Source organism: Haliaeetus leucocephalus, unplaced genomic scaffold (genome assembly GCF_000737465.1).
Source record: "Haliaeetus leucocephalus isolate CR32 unplaced genomic scaffold, Haliaeetus_leucocephalus-4.0 Scaffold450, whole genome shotgun sequence".
Taxonomy (NCBI): domain Eukaryota; kingdom Metazoa; phylum Chordata; class Aves; order Accipitriformes; family Accipitridae; genus Haliaeetus; species Haliaeetus leucocephalus.
Genome location: NW_010972886.1, coordinates 19,482,956 through 19,504,590, shown reverse-complemented (window position 1 = coordinate 19,504,590; position 21,635 = coordinate 19,482,956). Strand labels below are relative to the sequence as shown.

Genomic DNA, 21,635 nt, shown 5'->3' with positions numbered 1-21,635 from the left:
GGAGGGTCCCTCCAAGTGGTTCCCTGTTACTTCTGTAGTAATGAGGGATCTGTGAAGGTGCTGAGTACATAACAAATGAGTCAGTCCCATGCTTCTCTTGTTGTACCCTGAGCAGTCCTTCTGAATTCAGGGGCACTTTAACATACTTAAAATTTAGCAAACACTTAAGTGTGTTTAGCTGGATAAGGCCCAGGTCCTTGGTGTGTAATAAAATCAAGTCTAAATTCTGCTGTGTTACGGAGTCTTGCATGAAGAATTCCAGCAATGAGTGTAACAGCTCTTTGACACACTGCTCATATTTTACTAGGATGTATTTACCAATACCCAATTCAGAAAATAGCACTGTTCCTTTTCTGTCAAAGTTGAAATCCTCTGTCCAACTTGTTTTTTCATTTTGGAGTGTTCAGTTTCCATTTCTTCCTTTTAAATGAAGGTGATGTTCGCTATAAAACCAGACCTATTGTGGAACAATTACAGTAAATATTTTTATAAATCTTACAAATAGCCCAGGGTCCAATGTTTAAAAACAGAACTAGAAGGAGCTACAAAATGTTCTCCATCTGAGTTTGCACCACCAGTGTATATTGTTGAGTAAATACACAACAAATACATGCCCAGGCAATCTGCAAGCTGAGTGGCTACCCAGATGGGAGATCGAGGCACGCACAATGAATATATGATGCTTTACATGGTTTGAAAGTGCAAAGAAAAAAATGTGTACAAACATGTTTGCTAAACCAAATAATTATTTCATGTATCTTTTTCCATTGGTTACTTAGCATAGAAGGATGTGTGAATTTTTAATGCTGTAAATTAATCCTACTCTGGCACATATTATGCTGTGAGCTCGTAAGTGAAAGATGTGATTTACATGCAGGATTTGGATTTTCAGTGGAGTATTCTGAGAAATGCATAAGCGTTTTCAGTGGAGGTAAAGTTTGAAGGCCTCTAAGTGGATGGCACTGGCTGTCAGCATGAAAAACTATCCCCCATGATTTAATCAAGAAAGGCCACCTTTGTCAGGAGGTGGAGTTGAAGGCGTAGATGGCCCTCTGCCCTCCCAGGTGGAAGCAATGTGACAGGTGGTGCAATGGCAGAGGCTGTCAGATACCAGAGTGGAAAGGAGGGAAAATAATCTTTTGGATAATCAAAGAAAATACTTTTTTCCTGAGCTATCTATGCCTTTTCTAACAATGGCAATTATTTCTTTTTGCCTTACACTAGTTAATGATTGCTGTTTTATTTAATAAATTGGATACAGAATAAACAAGTTAGAGTTTGCTATTGACCTATCAATTATGATGTCTTATTACTCCTCTGGGGAACATATGTAGTCATTTGTCCTGACATTTTGTTAAAATAAGGTGGTATTATGGGACCAATCCACCTAATTCCTTACTCCCTGGGGCCATTTAGTGTACTTAGCTGTTAGAAAGGTGATTTCTGAAGCATGACAGCTGTTGGTGTTGGGGCCATTGTGTGGTGAACAAAAACGGTTATATTCTACTCATATGCTGCCTTTGTATCATTGATACAGAAGCCATTTCATAAATTAGATACAACCCTTCCCGAGGAAATTGTATTACTGCTTTGTATTTCATTGTTGGAGTACATTTGAAGAGAAAAAAAAGAAAAAACAACACAGGACTGCAGTAGAAGGAGATGTTTGAACTCGGCATTGCTGTAAGGTCTGTTGGGTTTATCCTATTAGCTGCTGACATTCCTGTCTAGTTATTTTGGTTGATTAGGTACATTACAAGTAGTTTCTCTTTGTGGTTTTTTTTTACTATTTTATTAATTTTGTTAAAAGCCACGTTTCAGCAAAAGCATCACTAATGATTTTTCTTCCAGAAGGCATTGCTTTTCTAGAAAGTTGCAGCTCTCTGTGTGCAGCAAAAAAAAGCCTGTCAGAGTTCTCATCTGCAGAGTTCACAAACCCAAGGAATTTGAATACTAAGATTAGGGTCTTACACACAGTATCCTCAACGCCTGTTTGTGGTGCCATGAGATCTTTGCAAGTGTCAGCGCTTGTGATGTCAAACGTTGTAGTTGGGGTATGCCCATTTAGTATGTTATAAAAAACATAGTCCAGGTTTTATTTTAAGCAGTGGGGGATGCATTTAAAAATTGGCATCAGTTGTTCTCATTTCTTAAAATCTCTTCCAGTGATGTACATTGTCAATGAAATATAAAAGATTTTTTCAGTTTCTGAAATGCGGAAATGTTATAGATATATTTTCCTTTATGATCAAACCCCTTTTTACTGGCAAATCTTGCTGTAAGAAGTGTTTAACCATGTTAAAAAGCACTAGCTTTGGATTAGATCATTAGGCTTGTTTGTAGAGACTTGTAGATATAACAACCATTTGGGCAGCATGACAGTTGTTCTGTGGCTTAGCCCTGGCTGGTCAAGTCGTCCCTCGGTGCAGGCTGCCTGTGAGACTGCGAGCATGTGCTAGGTTTCACACATTTGACTTCTCCATGGAGCAGCCACCATTGGCTACTTACCATATACTTTTTAAGATATCTTCTGGAATTTTCTTAGTCAAGTCTGGTCCCTGAGATGAATCTGGCTCACCACTGGATGTCATCATTGCACTGTGATGAACTGCAACCGGAAGAACATTTATCTGGCAGTAAAAAATAGCATTGCCTGACCAAAGAAGACATTTAATTTTGTCACCTTTCCAATTACTTGCTATACAGTGATGACAGTTTGCAAGTAGTTGGTCCATAATCCTTCCTTAAGGTATAGGCCAGCACTCTAGTGTGTTACACAGACAATTCTCCACCTTCTGTAGTGGGGCTATGCTGAAATCTCAGCTGTGGGTCTCTACCACTGCAAAGACATGGTATAAAAGATCTCTTGGGGATCTCAGTGTTCCATGTACTTCTTGAGAAGGCCAATGTCATTACCGTAGCTTTAAAATAAAATACTTATTCTTCACATATTGAGTTACTCTGTCAACTAATATATAGAGAATGTATTTCTACTGTAATTTCATAGGAGGAATTTAGAGGACTTAATTTTATTAACCGTCTGTCTCCTATTTGTAATACAGGAAAACCTGTTAGAAGTCTTAGACTGCTTCCTGCCTAAGTAGCACAGCAGAAATATATAGAAGTGTCTGACAAATAATAAAAGGAGCTCCATTTTCTATTTGTCTCTTCAGTGCATTTATGAATCTGCAGTTATGCATTCTGTGAAATGGGAATGTATACAACCCAAAGCAATAAGAAAAATGTGAAGTGTGTTGTACTGCAAGATGGAAAGTATTTCCCTGCCTTTCATCAGAAATTTGAAAATTAAATATAGTTCAGGGCAGAAAAAAAATTGTCAGGTGCAATGTTATCTCTTGGCCCTTTCTTGCATATTTGTTTTTGAGAATCTCTGTGAGCTAGTGAGACCTAGAGACACCAATTAAAAAAAAAAATGGAGTTTATTGTCTTAACCAGTGTATGCATTAAGAAGAATGGAAACTGAGAAGCTAGTAATTAAAAACTTTATAGTAAGATTTTTGGCCAGAGTATTGATCTCAGTGGCATTGAGATACTAGTTTACTCATTTGACAGCCTGGCTTTCAGTGTAGCTGCTCTATATTTAAGAAAAAAGAAGGTGAATTCCACCATTTTGGAAGAGAGTTTTCAATTAAACACACAAAGACACTCAAGATATAGGTTCCTAATTAATTTATAAGTAAGACTATTTCCATAAATAAAACAGCAAGAGTAAAAACTGCTCTAGAAGGTATAAAAATGGCCTTAACATTATGTAAATATATGTTCCCCAGGTGTTAGCTAAATGGTAGTAAATTATAGAAGAGGCGGTGTTTTTTCCTCTCTTACAAGGACTCCATAGCATCTTTTCTGGGAGAAGCCAGACCATTAAGCTCTGCTAATTTTCTGTAACCTATTAAGCATGCACATATTTCAATATTTTAGTACCATTTATCTACCATTTATCTTGTGCTGTGCACAGAAAAATCATAGTATTAGTCATGTCAGTGAGCCATAATAAGTTTTGTATGAATGCAAGGTAATGCATTACTGATGGTTTAATGATTCTTAGGAGACTTTTGCTGGTTTGTTTTGTTTTTTTTTAATGCATTTCTATATCATTTTACATATTTTTTACAGTTGAGTTATTCTTTGAACCACATAAATCGAAAGCTGGTACTGGCATCTAAAGCATCTATCAACACTAGAATTGTGGTGGTTGGCGCATCTGATGTTGGAATCTCTTTTCTGGAAACCCTCATTTTTTGGTAAGTTTTTAATTTGATTTCCTTTACTGAGAAGAATATGTTACCTTTTGTTTGACGGGGCTTGCTTCTTCCATTTAGAAGCAGGCTTTGAGTCTGTATCCAAGTACTAGATGTTAAAGGTCTGAGTGTCTGCAGATGTAAATAGATAGGTGCTTGTATCCTGGCTGATTCTGGGACTCAAAAGTGCTGACAGAAGGCATGCTGAAAATGAGAATTCCACATACTTAAAATCTATTTGACTGTTGTTCTTATACAAAAATACTATAGGTGGAGGTTAAGTTCATAGCCCTTCACGTGTGCTCCAAAGCAGTATTGATCTTTAAAGCTAGTTGTGCCCAGTGGGATCACAAATCACTGTCTGAATCCCTCCCTTCTCTTACCTCGTTGTGATGCTGTGTTTTCAGAGCTGTGCAGAAATGTACAACATAATCTTGTTCAGTTGTAATCTCACTGTGATTCTTCTGATTCTGATAACACTTTTTGATATGTTTGATTCTGATGAGGCTTTTGATGTTTGGGATTGTTCAGGAACCAAAAAATGGTCAATTCTGACCCTTCTGCCATTTCTGCTGTAGACCTGAGAGTGGGTGTGGGAAAGGTCTAGCAGAGGATACTGCTTTCCGTCAGTCTCAGCCTGCTCGGTGGCCCACTAAGAGCACAGGCCGTCAGCATACATTAAAGAATTTTTCAGCAGTAAAGCTGCAAATTGAATTGCAGTGGTTACCTCGAGTTATCCAAACTGGAGTAAATAAACTGGCTGAGAAGGGGAATAAATGTATGCACCTGTTTTTACACCTTCCACTGTCTAAGCCAGAGTAAACTTGTGGACAAGTTCTGCTGTTTTACACACTTTCCAAAGTTAGGACAGGGGTGCCCTCTTTCCGACATCTCACTGCTTGCAGCTTCTATGTAAGTACCCCCTCCATACCAGTTTAGGGGGTTATCAGGAAGTCAGACCGTGTATGTGAGAATGCAATTCCTTTTATGCATTTGTTGTTTTCCTCATAGATTAAACATACGTACTAGAAATGTCTTGAAAGACTTGCAGAAATGAGTATTAAATTAATTCTAAATGCGATTGTTACAACGAAATGTTTATTACAAAAACTAGGGGAGGCTGGCATTTTTATGGTTGGCACAGAATTGAAAATTTTGCCTGGGTGGTTGGGTTTTTTTTTTTTTCAGTTAAGCCAAGAGTTTGTATTTCTACAACAACCATTAATAACATCACAAATTAAAATATCAATATGGCAAGAGAAGAAAAAGTTGAAGTGCTTTATGGATCTTGTTATATTGCTGGAGCAGTGAAAAAAAAATACCTGCTTCTTGCTCTTTTTTCTTAGTTCCTGACTTCCTGTAGAGCATCCCCTCTTGGGGTAAAATCATTTTCCCCTCATCCTTCTGTTCTCAGCTTTCAGTTCCACTCAAAATTCAGTTAAAAATGTACTTTAGAGCTACTAGCCACTTTCTTGTTATTCATCCTGTGCTATTTATTAGTACGCTTTCAGTATAATATACTGTGAGGGAAAAACAAAGCATATTTACACTCCAAGTCAGTCAGCCAGAAGCTAAGTTCTTCTGTAGTGAACAGGTCGTACAGATAGTGTTGTGTCTGTCGGGCAATCCTTTATAGGTATCCTCCTCTGAGATACCTCAACCAAGACTTTTCAGCGAGAAGTTTTGTTTGAACCATATTGTAGCCAAGAGTTCTTGCAGAACATGTCCTTGTACATAGGGGAGAGTGCTTGTCTTCAGCACTGCACAAACAGAGTGCTCTCACATAAGAGAGATTGAGTATTGCTCTGAGAATGCAAAAAGCAAGCAGTCAGCACTTAGTGCAAAATGTCACAGAATTTATATTAATATATGTGTAAATTTAAGAGATGTGGTTTTTTTAATTTTCACATCATCAGCAGATGAAGTCTCCTGATCAATGTAAAGGCCTTTTAATACAATTCAGTTTAATTTACTCATAATTTTCTAATATTCTTTGTAGAGGTTACATGCACTAAAAATAGCTAGATTGAATCAATTTGTAAGCCCCTAATCCTTAAAAAGAGGAAGTAGTTTTCTCCTCATTATTCTTCATACTTAATTATTCTACATTATCAGTGACCATGGAAACACACAAATGTAATTCACTTACCTACATAACAATTATTAGAACTAGATTTTACAAGTGTTTTCAACTTCTTTGAGACTGAAGAAATACATTTTTCATTGAACAGAGAAATAATCACGAGCATTACCTCTCCTCACTCAAGAGCTATAGCAGGCTGCCTCTCGCTCCCATTGTGCTGGGGCAGTGGCATTGCACTTGGCAGCACGTCCGCCGCCACAGAATGCTCCGGGGGCAGTTCAGCGTTGTCGTTCTTTGAGCAGTGCTGCGGAGCAGCCATGGGCACCACTTCTTATCCACCTGAACCGAAAATGAGCTTTGTAATCCATGCTGCGAAGGGGGAGTTGGTGCTGTGAACCATTATCTTACAAAATGCTGCTTCAGTCTTTCGCTGTGGCTCGTTACCTTGCTGTTGGAGTTTCTGGAAACAGAGATTGTCATAGAGGTCAAGGCAGTGGTGCACCCAAATCGGGTGCCAGTTATTTCAAAGGGCGGTGCAGAAATCCTGCAAATGAGTACGTGGAATGACCTGCTAGTAGGGGAAGCTTCTTCCTAATGCTGGGGGTACTCTGAGCCCTGGAGAATTGCGTCCATTGTGCTTAATCTAACGCTAGGTCAGTGAAGGTGATCTCATTATTCATGTTTCACCATTCAAATAAATACCCCTGCTGATTTTTTTTCTTGGAGTGTAATCACATGCAGGCATGTGTTTTCAGCTATAGTGCTACTTTTCTTTAGGATGCATATGAATTTTTTGTTCAAGAAACAGGCGAATGATGGAGGTGGCAGTGCCAGCAGTAATGCAGACAGAGCCTGGCCTCCCTTCTTGTGCACGGCTGGCTGTCGGTAGGTACAGGTGCGAAAGCGGCTCTGGAGACTGCACCTCGGCTGTGGCTGTCCAACACGTGAGGAGCTGCAGCGAGCTAGGCAGCAGAGCTGAGGCACTGTGGAAGGGGGGGGAGGGAGTTGCATCATAAATTGCTGCAGTAATTAACTTCCCTGCAGGAGCGTGGCAAGCAGGGAAGGAATTGTTATTCCCACAATTCCTGCATGAGGCTCCTCCTGGGCAGTGCAATTATATGCTTCCCCTTGCACAAAACCAGGACTTAGGTCACTCTCTAGCGCTAAGACAAGGCTTATATAAATTGCGGCAGCATCAGACCATTTGTTAAAGCAGTGTAAACTCTGAGTGATGTCCAGTCCTAAAGGAGAAGCAGCAACTGAACAAATACCCCTCTTGTGAAAAAGCAGCTCAGCCAGCAACACGAAGTCTCAGCCTCTATTGTTCTCTGCCCTCCAAACTGTTAGTGCTGACTGGCGCTCCTGCCTCCCCTTTGTTGTAGGATGTGGGGAGAAAGCCTTTTCAGCCTCGGAGTGAATCAAGTCAAAGAAACTCCAAAGAGAGGTTAAGCTAAAATGCAAGTTTTGTTTATTTTTAGTTTCCCTTGAGTGACTTGGTTTTGGGGGTGGGGGTTGGAATTAAAAGAGAAAGAGTTTTATCAGATGTTCTGGTAGATATGTGCGTGCAGTACACTTGCAGTACTATGAGCCACTAACATTGACAAATTACCATGAATGAAGACCCTAAAAAGGAGTCTGTTTTAAGACTAAAGAAAGTTTTAAAAAAGTTACCCTTTTTTTGCTATCCCCACTGAGATCAATTATGCGTATACTAAATTTATAAATGAAAAAAGCTGGTTTAAATATTCAACCTGCAAGTATTCAATGAAAATTGTATCTGAAAATGATTTGCAAGTGTAAAATCTGTTTTCATGAATACAGAATCTCTGTACCTATGAATAGGAGAAAAGGAGTAATGAGTTCAGTTCAGAGTTCTGCAAGTACCAGTTCTTGGAGGTGAGGTTCAGCAGGAGAAGTATCAACAGCAGTTAAAGAATTTATTTAAAAACCTGTGAGCAGCTATAATTGGGGATGCTGAGTTGCATAGTCCTCAGTTAAACCAGCGTTCCCCTAAATGTATATCCTGATGAATGTAAGATATAGCCCAGCATTTTAATCTTTTCATATTCACAAGTACTGAGATGCTTTAAAAAATAACCTCATTGCTAAATACCAATTTACCAGGAGGGCAGGTTTTTTTTTTTTGTTTCTTCTTGTTTCCTTTGATAATTTAAGAATGATGGTCATGGCAGCAGTGTTAGGCCAGAAGAACATGTAATTAAAAAACCTCAGCATTCTCAGTTTATTCTGGTGGAGGATTCATGGAACAGCATGCTAACTAGTATGCCCTGACAGCAGGTGATTGAAGTTTGGCTGCAAGAACGCAAAAAGCTTGCTCACAGCAGTATCTTGTCATTGGTTCCAGTGTAGTGAACCAATTAGCTTTTTATCCACCTCTTTGCATATAGCTGTGGAAAGCGTTATTGTCTTCTGATTATAGGGAAAACCCTTTTTAATCCATGATTTTGAAAACCTACTTAATCCAACCTCTGGTGTAAACAATGACTTATTCTCTGAGGACGTTGGAAATATACATAATGTGCTGCACAAAATAGCAATAAATGAATGGTGGCTAAGATCACAATATTTTATATGAAAATGTTGTGAAATATATTTCCCTTTCTATGCAGGTACATTAAAATAATTATTGCATTTAAAAAGCAAATGGATTAAAGTACATTTTTGTTAAAGCTCTGAACTTTTTTCTTAAAGTAGAATTAGAACCTAACACAGTAAATCTGTGAGGTTTTGTCTGCAGGACGGTTTCTCCCTTTGTGAGTTAAAGGTATCTAAGATTAGCTTAGAAATGGCAGGGATTTTTAAAACACGGTTTCTGACAGAACAGCTACAACTGCCGTTATCTGGCAGCACAGTATTATACAATATCCTGCACATCTGTCCTGTTTGGCAATAGTTAGCATAATGCTTGCTGTTTAATTAGGCTTTTTATCTTTGCATTTGTCTGAGAACATCTGAAGCCTTCCATGTTGCCTGTCACTAATTAGTTGACTAATTAAATAGTTAGTGCTTACTTGCTGATCACAGAGCTAACATGTAATGAATGGTTTAGTGATCTTCATTGTTTTATACTATCTATCTTTGCCACATGAATTGATATACATGTGCTTCCTTTTGACTGCCTTTTTTTCATACCAAGGCAAATCCAGAACAATGTTGTAGTCGACCATGTGTTCAGTGTCACTGGGCCTGTGTCCTTCAGACATTGTTGCCTTCCATCATTTCTGGTGAATAGAGATCAAGTTGTGACAGAGATAAATAAGATAGGTCATATCTCGCCTTGTTGCGCAGTCAGCATCACAATGAACACTGTCAGTGACTGATACCAGACATAAACTAGGGGAGAGGATATGGGTCAAGATCAGCCTTCCTAACAGCCATTTGACATGCCTCTGCCAAAAAATGATACTCAATTAGCATTGATACGTGGTTATTTTATATTCTTGCTTTAGAGGCAGTTTTCAGTTTTAAATAAGATTGTTTCAACTTTAAGTACTTGCCTTTTACGCATGCAAACATTTGTCTGAGCCCAAGCTGTTCTTTCACACTTTAAATTTGTACGTATTTGTAGATTTTCTTTTGTTACTATTTGTATATGAATACTCATAACTTCTTGTTGCATGTTAAAACTGATTTGGAAAGAGTAGTTTTCTTATTAAAGGCCCATTTCAAAATTGAAATGAGTCACAAGAATTTTCATAGAATTACATTTTGTGTTTATCATACCTCTCCTGGTGACTAAGTATGATGTTAGCATGGCTGTTTCAGCAGCTCTGAGCAGAGCTTGGTAACCTGACTACCCGAAGCATCTGGTAGTTCTCTGATCAATGCAGTTCAAAGCAAATAAAGAGGCATTCCAAGTGCAAACACTGCATTTAGGCTTTCCAGTTCTCTGCTAAAGCGATGGAGTAGATGTACTTTCTCTTCTGTTCATATTTATTTTTCTTTGTTTGAAGTTTGCTTCCTAGAGCTGTTGTGGAGGTGTAACTGCTGAGGTCTTCAAAGCAGTTTATAAACTGTCTGTGGGTTGGTTTTGAAACACAGAAGACTGTTCAGACTACTACAGTGGGGAAAAAAATTAGTTGGCTGGTTAAGTTGTGATCCTTCCCTCCAGTGATTAGTGTAGATTTGATTCCTGTTCATATGTATATATGTATGTGCTCTTAATGGGCAGAGTGAGGGTTGTGACAAATGAAGATCACTATTTGAAGGTACTTGCTTGCTTTTTCTGAATGCTTGACGAGCTGAAATTTTAAGGTTCCTTTTCTGGATTGCTGTGATTACCCTCCAGATCCCAGGAAGGAGATGAGTCTGAATGCAGCTTACATTGAAATGAGAGTGGGGAGTGCCAGTGATGAGATGGTGAATCTTTACTGCATGCTGTGTTACCTAGATTCCTGAAACTTCTACTGTGGATTGGTTAGGTTAGATGGAGCTCCACAGTGCTGTAGCTTGATGGTTTCCAGTACCCAGGTTACCACACTGCATTGCCGTGTGAATTGTAACACATCACATTGTGTGGTTTGTTTCCCTAGCAGTGTGGTGGTCAGTAGCATCTCTGCATTGATTGGGCATAATTTCAGTTTCATGTCAGCTACAGGGCATGAGCCATTTGGGAAGGAGCTGTTGGAGAAGTATCGTGTTGCCCTGGTGAAGAGATGGGCGTTACATGGCTCTGTGGTGCTGCACCTCTCAGAGCTGTTTTACGTTAAGGGATGCAATATCAGCGAGGCAGCTGTGCTCATCAGGCTGCCAGGGCTGGAGGTGCTGCGAGGCCCAGATCCACAGCTGCTACATGCAGATGTTTGAGATCAGGAATTTTGGCCCAGCTGACTCCACCACCAGCCATGTCCCTGTCCTGCCTGGGCTGCCAGCTTTCTGTCAAGAGGACGTGGCACCGGGGTGGTGCCTCAGAACATGCAAGTTTTATGAGTATTTTCTCTTTCTGCGTGCTCTTGCTTTCAGGAGGAGAATGTGTGGTCCTTGGCCGTAAGCTAGGACAAAAACATTAGTACAAATCTCAAGCCCTTCAAATTCAAGGGAAGTCTGTCTTTTGACATCTGTAGGCTTTTCTAGGGTGCATACTTTGTCATCTCTGTGAGGGCAGCATTGCCAAATATGCATGAAGCAACATCACAGAGTCAAAATGTTAATCTCCTCCACAATAATATGGAAAATTGGGGTCTGGTAAGTAGACAGTCATAAAAAAAAAACAAACCCTTAGTTTTAACATGGGTGATTGGCCAATAATGTTAAAAATGTCCTATTAACAAGCTGGAATCTGCACTGTATGTTATGCACTGAAACATTCACACAGGAGTAGACAAAACAGCAAAATTTCAACCACAGTCTAGTTTTACTGCCCAATTTATGGTATCTTTATTTGTAGATAATGGTGTTGATGTCTCTCAACTGTGATTTTGAATCTGCCAGGTGATTAGATTTAAACAGCCAGAGACTGTAACTACCAAGGCCATCATCAGATATCCCTCATTTTCTGTCTAGAAGAATAATTGCCCTGTTTTATACTTTGAACAGGATGAAATCCTGAAACATTTATGGAATGGAAATTTAAATTTTAGTAAGGAAATGTGCTCACTGAAGTAGTGGTTGGATGGTACTTTGATTTGGTCAAATTCAAAGCCAACTTACATTCGGGATGGTAGTGCTAATCTTGTAAACTTTGTAACTATGGATGTTCCCACATAACTATATGGAAGTGTCTGATTCAGCTATGTATTTTGTATGGGCCAAGGAAAGAGCTCTTTAGATTTTCCTGTTCTGCCATATAACAATTCATACTTTAAGGACTTTGCCACACTGATTTTAATAAGCTAGATCCTGGAAATACCACTGATCTTGAGCGAATACTACAGTTTTTGAAAGAGCTTCCTAAGAAATCTGTAGCTGAGTTGTCAGATGAGTCATAATTTAGTTTGTACTTTGCTACAAAAATTCAGTTTATGCTCACAGTGTTTCTCAGTGCAGAATGTTAAGGCAGCTCACATTTGAGCCTGAAGTGATATTAACACTAAAGGAGTAAATAGGCAAATATGTAAATAAGCAAGTACTTAAGACTTAGTTTTAAGTTGTGTTAGAAGTTTGCTCTTAAATGCTGTACCCCAGAGTTTGGATGTTACATGTGTTAATTGATACACACGTTCAAAGCCTGGTATACACCTTGCAAGTACTGGTAAGATGCAGAGACAAAGAGACTTCCGAGAAGAAAGCTTAGGGAGAGGTGGTTAAAGGAGGGAGAAGAGCTTAGTGGTAAAACTGCAAAGGTCAATATGGGTTGAGAGGCAAAGTGTGGAAAAGAATTAGTCTCACAAAGGAAAAAAAGACTCAACTGAATTACAGTAAAGAGCCACAATCACTAGAGAAGAATGGTGCAAAAAAAGCATAGAGAAAGGTGAGTTGACATAGGTGAGGAAAGCAAAAACAGTTGCTGGGAAATGAGAGGTGGTTAGAAGGGATAAAAGCAGTGACAGTGACAGAAGGGTGGCTGAGTTGTTTCAGGAACCCGAGTTCTTATATGGATGGGAGTTTGAAAGAAGAAACTGGAAAAAGACATGTTTGGTAGCATTCAGGGAGAAATCAAGATAGTGGGGTGATGTAAAGCTACCTAAAAAAGGAGAAATTAATAAAAGAATTGAAATGCAGCAGAGTCAGAGTTGCTAATGTTTTTAATTACATTGTCTAGGAAAAGGGTCAGCACTGAGGACAAAAGAGAGACAAGCATTAAAATTACAAGGTGGAAGGGAGTCTAGGACTAACCACTTAAAGTGGAAAAAGGAAGCGAGAGGACTAATTGATCTACCCTAGCAGAACAACCAAAATTTAACTGGAGAGGAACAGCTTTTGAGATGGGGTGTTGAAGAAGGGTGGACAGCTACAGGGGAGGGACACCCCATGAGGTAGGGTCAGAGAGGGGATACAGGTTTTAGTGAGAGCAAAGAAGGAAGCAGAAAATATTTGTTGAACAAATGAAGGTAAATCGACAATTCTGGGGGCAACAGAAGCTTTGCCAGAATAAGCCTATCTTAAAAATCCCCAGCTATTTAAGTTCATGATTGATGTCCTTATCCAGTTCAAGTAGATATAAATGGACACTCAATAAATATGGGCCAGAAGTTAGAGAAATTACTGTGGAAAAGAGAACATCTTCCAGTAGGCTTAGTGGGGGCAAAAGTTATCTTCAGAATGGTGCTAGTAAAGTTTATGGGAAGTTTGTGGTGGTGGTTTGGGGGGTTTTTTTGGTTGTTTGTTGTTTGTTTTTTTTGTCTTGTGATAGTGGGCTCTAGGCTTCAACAGCAAGGAGGTGCCTCCAAATCCTGTGTAGAATCAAACCATCAAGTTCAAAGTTTGGAGAGAGACCCAATGATGAAGAGCTGCCAGCTGGGGAGAGAGAAACACTTGCAGCATCCTTGAAGGGTGTTACTCAAAGGTCAAAATAAATATTACTTAGCTTTTTAATGGATTCTTGTTAAGATGTCAAAAGTGGTGACAGCAGTGGCTTGCATGGCCTGGGCTTGTAGGCTGCTTTTCTTTGGAATACAGCATCTGATAAAATTAATCACCAGTAAACCCAGTGGGAAGTTTCTGAAAAAAGAGTACTTTAATAAAAAGCACTGTTCCATCAAAATGCAAGATTTTGAAAGGAGAATGTTGTTTTGATATCAGGGGGAAGTAATTGCGACATGATGAAATATTTTGCTCAGGTGTCATTTAAAAAAGTGGCTCTTTTTTTTAAATGAAATTACATCTTGAATTTTTTAAAAATCAAAGTTGGAACCGAATGTTTTCCTTTTAACCTCTGTTCTGAACAATTTAGAAGAGTGTTTTCTGAAATTAAAAAGGATGGTGAATTTCACCAATGTTGTGACCTATCTTAGAATGAAAATAGTCGTGTTCTGGGAAGAAAAAGATGTGAATTCTGCCACTGAAGTAAGCAACTGACTTATCTATCCCCTGGTGTCAAAAGTGGCAGTCAAATTAAATGTGAGCTACTGACAATTAGATTCACTTATCTTTTTATTTCAGTTGGTAGTGTTCTTGATGCGTCTGTCGCTGGCCTTGGGAGGAAGAGTCATCATGGGTGCAGTTTATAGAGCAAATGAATATGTGGAAAACCCCTTTTTTGACCCTTGCATTGAAAAGTGTCCCAGTAAAGACTTTATTGTTATCCCTTCTTTCATTGAGCAAATTCATTCACAATCTTAACACTTTTTCCTAAGGTTGATCCAATGGAGAACTGACTTATCTTTGTTTACTTGTAATTAGAGAGGGATGACTTCTAGATGGACATATGTTGGCCAACAGTTAAGCTGAAATCCTGTTCTGAGGGCTGTAATTGATGCACTTACATAAGGTTCTTGAGAACAGATGCTTTTGGTAATTGTTGATACAAAGAGTAAACCCTTTCTGCTGCTTCTGTTACTGACTCTCTTACTTAATAACCAAGTGTTGTATGATCAGTTGCAGAGCCTTCATACTACTAGAATGGCATCATCTAGCAACATACAGGGAAATGGTTTTGCTATGTTTTCACGTATCTTCATTCTTGATTTTGTGCTGATTCTTACTTGTCTGTGTCAAATACAGCTGCCCAGAGAGTGGGAGGAAGTGGAGAGAAGGGTAAACACTTTTCTACAGCTCTGCCAGCAAAAGCAATGAGCTTTGTCCAAGCAAACAAAAGCAATTTTGTATAGTGGCAATATGAAAACACATGACTCGTGAAGATTACGCAAAGAAACTCTATAGTGCTAAGTAACATATTTATCCTTTAGTGAAAATATGAATGAGTGGGAATTTCTGTGTTATTATTAATGTTAGCAACCTTCGTTAAGCTGAGCATTTCTATCTGTAGTTTTGTGTAGAGCTGGAAAATCTGTTAGAAAATCTTTTCCTTTTGGAGAAGTCTCTTCTCCAAGTCATGTCCCAATTACTTTGTTCTTGAAATGTTTGAGCTGATAATCTTTCCTTTAAAAAAAAAGTCCTACTTTGGATAAATTGTTATATTATTTTGGAAAAGGAGAACTACTGTCTATATCTGCCTTTTACAGTGAGACTTATACCTGGGCACTTTGAGTTTCTGTGCCTTGAACACCAGGTTGTTGCCTGGTGGGACTCTCTTCTATCATCATCTATCATTCTGGGCTCCTTCCTCTCCACAAAAATCTTAAGGTTCCTTTTTTTGTTGCAGGACAGAGATTTCTCTGATTTCAAAGTTTCGTTAATACAAGAATTTATCACATCTAAGTTTTCAGCATCTAGTGCTGAAAACAGACTGTTTGTTACCATTTTTAGAATGACCTAGAGCTGCCATTTTTACAAGTGCTCTGCTGCAGCAAAGTTGAGGACAGTATAATTAGGACTTTACTTTTGGATAGGTTATAATTCCAGATATTAAAGTTATTGTTTAAAGATTATGCATGAAGGAGAATAGTGCACATAGTTACCAATTTTGGTAGCCAGATAAAGCATTATCTTCTGTCACCCTTTTTTATTTTAGTTTTTATAAATGACTGGAAAAATAAATTAAAAAGGTGTGATGCTTCATTTCAAATAAATTGAAACACTTAGTTTCATGTAGACTACTTCACTTTATTTTTGGTAACAAAAGTGATTTGACTTATTATTTGTGATAATGAGGGGTTTAATGAAAGCAATTAATTAAATCATTTGTTCAGGCAGTTTCCATCATTGCTCCACACACACAAGAAAAAAAAGGTAGAAAAACATCAGGCAAAAAAATCCAGAAAAACTAGCAAGGAATATTCTAACAAATGCCAGGATATGTAATGTACTAAAAAAATTTTTTTTGCTTGTTCCTTTGATTGTGCTCACAGTAAATTGGCAATCCTATTTTATTTTGAGGACAAGGGTCTTTAGAGGTGTTTGGTTTTTTTTTTTTTGTAGCTGTCTTCTAGAACTGTGTAATGAAACCCAATACCTTTTACTTATTTCCCCAGATACTCTAATCCCTCCCTGCTTTACCAGTATCTTTGAGCTGTTCTTCCCTTTGTATCCACAGCAACATGAATCCCTGCTGGAATTATTTGCTTCTAAAATGCAGGTGCACTTGTTTAATGCTGCATTGGTTCAGGCTCTTAACTTGAAGACTTTTTCACCAAGTGGGAACCTCTGCTTTTGCTCTACTTCATATTAGGTGTTATATATATTAAAAGGATATAAGACATTCAGTCTCCTAACATGCATTACCTGTTTCTCAGAGCCTTTGTTGTTCTCTAGTTCTTAAGAGCTTTTAGGCATCAAAAGCCATAATAAATAAACCATCGTTTTGTTAGCCTTGAAATAATAATGCTATGTAGAGGAAAGGGGAGAATGATATAGATTGTGGTAATGCGTGTGACAGTCGCTGGTCAAAATACTCAAACCTGTTATCTCTCTGTAACTCTGGGTGCCAGTGCCTGAGAGTAACTGTGGCTAAGCACCGACACTTTGCCTGTAGTTTTCCAGCTTGTATTTAAGTGTCTGTATATATATTTAACATCCTAAGGTTAGGCATACTAGCTACAGTTCTGAAATCAAGCTTTTGTAATACAAGATACTAGGGTTTTTTACTAATTTTCTTTAAGGATTCTGATAATTTTCACAAATGCCACCCTGTGCTTAAACATTTAACAAATTTTGATTTTTAGTTGAAGAAGAATTTTACCTATGTGTTTGAAAATGTGACCATTATTAGCATGAAATTATGCACAGAGCTCTGCTGCTCCTTGGACCTGGGAGGGCAGTGCGCCTGCACTCTGAAGCACAGGGCAGTGCCAGGTACCAGCCTCTGTGTCTCTTCAGTTCTACCTCCAACATCAGTGCACCTTTTTGATAGCTTTAATCCAATTTTCTTTGTGCCTTGATTTTTCTCAATGTAAAATGGGAATCAAAGATATGACTCATTTCGTCACAGTATTCTAAGGAGATGCTAATCAACATTTTGATGCCTACAAGATTAATGAATGGGAAACATGAATTAATGTTCAGGGCATATGGGAATGCCATGGGAGCGCTGAGGTAGAAGTAAATCATTAGTTAGTAAATCGTACTGAGTGAAAGGTCTGAATTGAAGCCTCACACTCAATGGGGAAGAACTAAACAAATACCATATGACTGTGGAAACACTGGATAACTGCGTATGGACTAAAAAGAGGTAGAGCATCTGCAGAAGAAAATAGTATGTGACCAGATCAATAAAGTGCATCATAGTGCACTCATGCAAAAGAGGCATATTAATGTTGCCGAGGCCCTTCATTCTGCCATTTTTCTGATGCTTGCTTGCAACATTTTCATCCTAAATATTGTTAATGTAATTTAAATTTAATGTTATTGTAGCACCTGGATTTGGAGACCTACTGGCAAGAGGCCATGCAGCATGTACAGAGATTATTTCAGCTCTAAGCTGAAAAGAAACTTCATTGCTCTGAGGGCAGGCAGGATAGGAGAATGTCTAGTATGTTTATGTACCGTTGTAGTAATTTTCCTCATAATTACATGTAAACTAAATGCCAAGGAGTCATACTATTTAGGTGTGTAAAGTTATTGTAATTGTTCACATTTGCACCCCATGAGGAGTGCTCCATGAGTGCAGATGGCATTCTGTACGCTTTAAATTCAGCTTAATGTATCAGGCTAACTCTCATTTACATGAAGACCACTTTGTATCACTCAGCCAGCATAATGTGGCCATAAATGAAGAGCAAATTCTATTTACACCCACCTCTGTGGAGTGACCTTAATTTAAATGAGAATCAGGCCCATAATCCGTATAAATATATGCACTCTGTTACATTAAGGTTATTTATTACATTGCACTCAGCCTGAGTATGCATGGAGATTTACCATAGATAATCCATAATCCAGAATTAAACTATTAATATGCATTTTGAGAGGGGCAGACATAACCTTGAAATTCCTTGGTTTAAGTATGACCTTTAACTTTGTTTGAATATATTTTTTAAACGTATGAATAACAAATTAACATTGGTTGATAAAAAACATTCTGATTCCTTTGTACCATTTGCATCAATCCATACTTAACTTACAGAAAGCCTTGAAGATTAGAAGGCTTAATCACTCATAATATTTATTTGTTTTTAAATGTCAGATCACATTTAGTTCAACATACTGTCAGTCTTGTTCCCCCCCACACTCTGGCATTAATGAAACTACAGTGGAAAGTATTCTTCTTTTTGTGTCCAAAGACACATGCATCTTAGCAAAATGACAAAACACTTTGTACCTGGCCTGTGTAAAGGAATTACTTTCTATATCCTCCTGAATATGGAATGAAAATCTGTGCTGCTCCTTTGATACGCCCTCCTAATTTCAGTAGACATGTTGCAGGAAGCAGACAAATTACCAGTTGTCAGGAATTCTTTTTTCCTTTCCTGCAGCTTACAGAAGGTGAGCTATGAACAGCAAAGGTGTTTGAGCAAAGACTTGGTGGTCTTACGATAGCTTTTGTAGTCATGGAAGGTAAGTCCTGCCATAAGGCCTTAGGAACAGAGCTTGTTAGTTGCATGATAGAGTCTAAATATCTCTGTCAGTATTGAGACAATATTGTGCTGGATGCTATGCAGCCCGAAAGTCACAGTGATGGACTGGGAAGCTAAGCTGTAAACACTGTGTATAACCATATGTTGAAATGCACTCGCATTATGCTTGTACCAAACGGACCCTCAGCAAACTTACACTGGTTGAACTGTGGCATTTTATTTTTCTTTCTGCAGTCCGCATCTGAAGTTCAACAATCTGACCTTGATTTCAATTCATGGCCTTCCAGGAAAAGACCTACCAGGCTCCAAACATAGAAGATTTTTAATTAACAGGTTTGATTTAATATCTAAACACTTCCACAGCTTCGAAGGAAAACATAACACTTTGTAATTCTTTGTGAACTTGTCCTAAATTTCAGATAGATACATAGACAGATAGCCTCAAAATAATCCAATCTGTCTATACAACGTGCATTCACCTGTGAAATGAGTTGAATATAATTATTACTAGTGAAATATTGCTAAAGCAGTAACTTCAGGACAGCAATCCATTGTGTTATACCAGGACACTGGTCTCTGCTTTCCAAGACTTTTTAGATTGTTTAGATCTCCAGGTTAAAGAAAAATGACAAAGACTTATGCTTGCTTTTTAAATATTAGTTTTTAGCTTCCATGAATTTTGTTCCAAATAATGCTGAACAAAAGAACATATAAGAATTAATATTAGCAATGTGACTAGTAAGTCTGCTTATGGCAGCCATGTGGTGAGATGCAGATCCCACTGATGATAGTGGGAATTTTGCTGAGTATATGGGGGAAAGTTTAGGATTATTGCTGTGGATAAATTTGGAAGAACTATGCTGCATCACTTCTGCTGCTTGTGAACTATTTGTGTGCCAGTCACTGGACTGTGGAAGTCTGTCTCCAGTCCCAGCCATAGTGCTGTCTCTTACACTTACCTCCCCTGGGCTGGCAGAGCCATGGGTCTGGTGCAAAAGAGCTGAAGGGAAGATTGTGAAGATAGCTGTGCTTCTGTCTAGTGAGCGATTAAACATTTCACAAGTTTTCTTGTTTGCCGATAAGTAAAATATCTTCCATTTAGTAGGACAAGATATTACCTCGTTAAAATTCACAGTACATAATTCTCACTTAAATTTAGTATATTTGTTTTGATGGTTTTATTTTTTTTATTTTGGAATAGTGACTAGCAATCCTCACTGTAGACAGGAACATGATTGGTCTGGATGTTGAGCAGCATAGAATTAAAATGAATCAGTTATTTTGAATAGCAAGGGAATGAACTTAGTAAAATTTATTTAGATTTGGCATGTGGCTCTCTGGAACCTGTACATTGTTTCTTACCAAATCTTTTACTCAGTAAGTGGCATTGCACTAAAGGGCCAGCTCTTTAAATGATGAAACAACTCTATGTCTGCTTGCTGAACCTTAAAAATGAAATCTCTACAAAGACATGAAAATGGTGTGATGTGAACCTGCTTAAAACCACCTTGTCTTGTTTGGAACTTTGCCCTGTCAAGGAATTTTTTATAAGTAGTTACCTGAATTAATTTTTTTATTGTAGAAAGGGGTGTGTTTAAGTACAAATCTAGTAAATGAAGGGATTATGTGCTCACATAAATGCACGTACTCTTTTTCCTAAGTATACTGTAAAAACTGTAGTAACAAAACATGCTTCCTGATTGAAAGTTGCAGTTCATAGCTGCCTCACCAGAATTAGCTGTTAAAATTTGAAAGCAGATTAAGAGTGAAAATTGAACTCTGCAGGCTATGATTTTTGAAAGCTTCACTGTGATTTTGGAGTGCCAGTCTCCTGGGAGCTGTGCACCTCAATTATAAAGGTGCTTTAGAAAACCCTCATCTATCCTTGATGTCCATTTTATTTATAGATTTCTGCATGATTACAGTTTGCAATTGTCAGTGGTTTTCTTCCCTTGTTTATTTGCCTCTGGTATTTGTGAGTACAGAGGATGCAGAGCACCTCAGAAAGCCTGGTCATTCAGCCCAGAAATTCTTCAGGTTATGAAAGCAACTTCGTTTGTTTCTGTGGCATCCGGTATGACAATTTTGGGAACTCAGTAACAACAATTAATGTCTAGCAATCAGCTCTGTTTTAGAACGTATATTCTGGTACTAAAGGCAAAATAATAGCTGCTAGTGCCAAGTCTCTCTCCAGCGTTCTCTGCTGCAGTCACTGGTATAATATAAAGGCATCAAATGCTTGAACATGAGCTGAATCCCCTTCTATTTAATCACATTACATTAAGTAAAAAGAAAGTGGAATATTTTTCATCACTCAGTATCAATAGAAAGTAAAGTTCTTGAGCCTCTGAATGGCCGTGGATTTTTTTTTTTCTGCACTGACTTCAGCTCACAGACTGGGTGAAGCCCAGGATCTCTTTATTGTCCATTCCCATCTTGTCTCATAGGTGTGAAGTGCTAGCAGGGGTGAGACTCAGCTTCCTTTCACACAAGATGTGCAAGTTCCATCTTCTTGCCATGTCACTCTGATCTCATAAACCAGACATCTGTGTAACATCAGCCACTCATCTTTTTTGCCTGTTTAAAACCTGTTGCATTCTTTTTTGCTAGATCCTGCAGGTTCATCCCTCTACGAAGCTATAAATGGGTTTGGGATTAGCATTAATCTTCAATTCTACTGAAAGTACCTAATTTAACAGAATTTTGTCTGGTTTAAGTTTTCAGTATCAGGAAGGTATTGAGTTGAGTATAGCTGGA

General features: G+C 38.3%; 1 protein-coding gene across 1 annotated transcript in view; it reads left to right on the top strand.

Annotated features, from left to right (window-relative positions):
* CFAP61 (cilia and flagella associated protein 61) overlaps positions 1-21,635 on the top strand; it is a 106,720-nt gene that overhangs the window by 47,415 nt on the left and 37,670 nt on the right. Inside the window, exons 17-18 of the mRNA XM_010575075.1 lie at positions 4,138-4,265; positions 19,113-19,211. Coding sequence (XP_010573377.1) covers positions 4,138-4,265; positions 19,113-19,211 — 227 coding nt within the window. The remainder of the gene's footprint in view (positions 1-4,137; positions 4,266-19,112; positions 19,212-21,635) is intronic.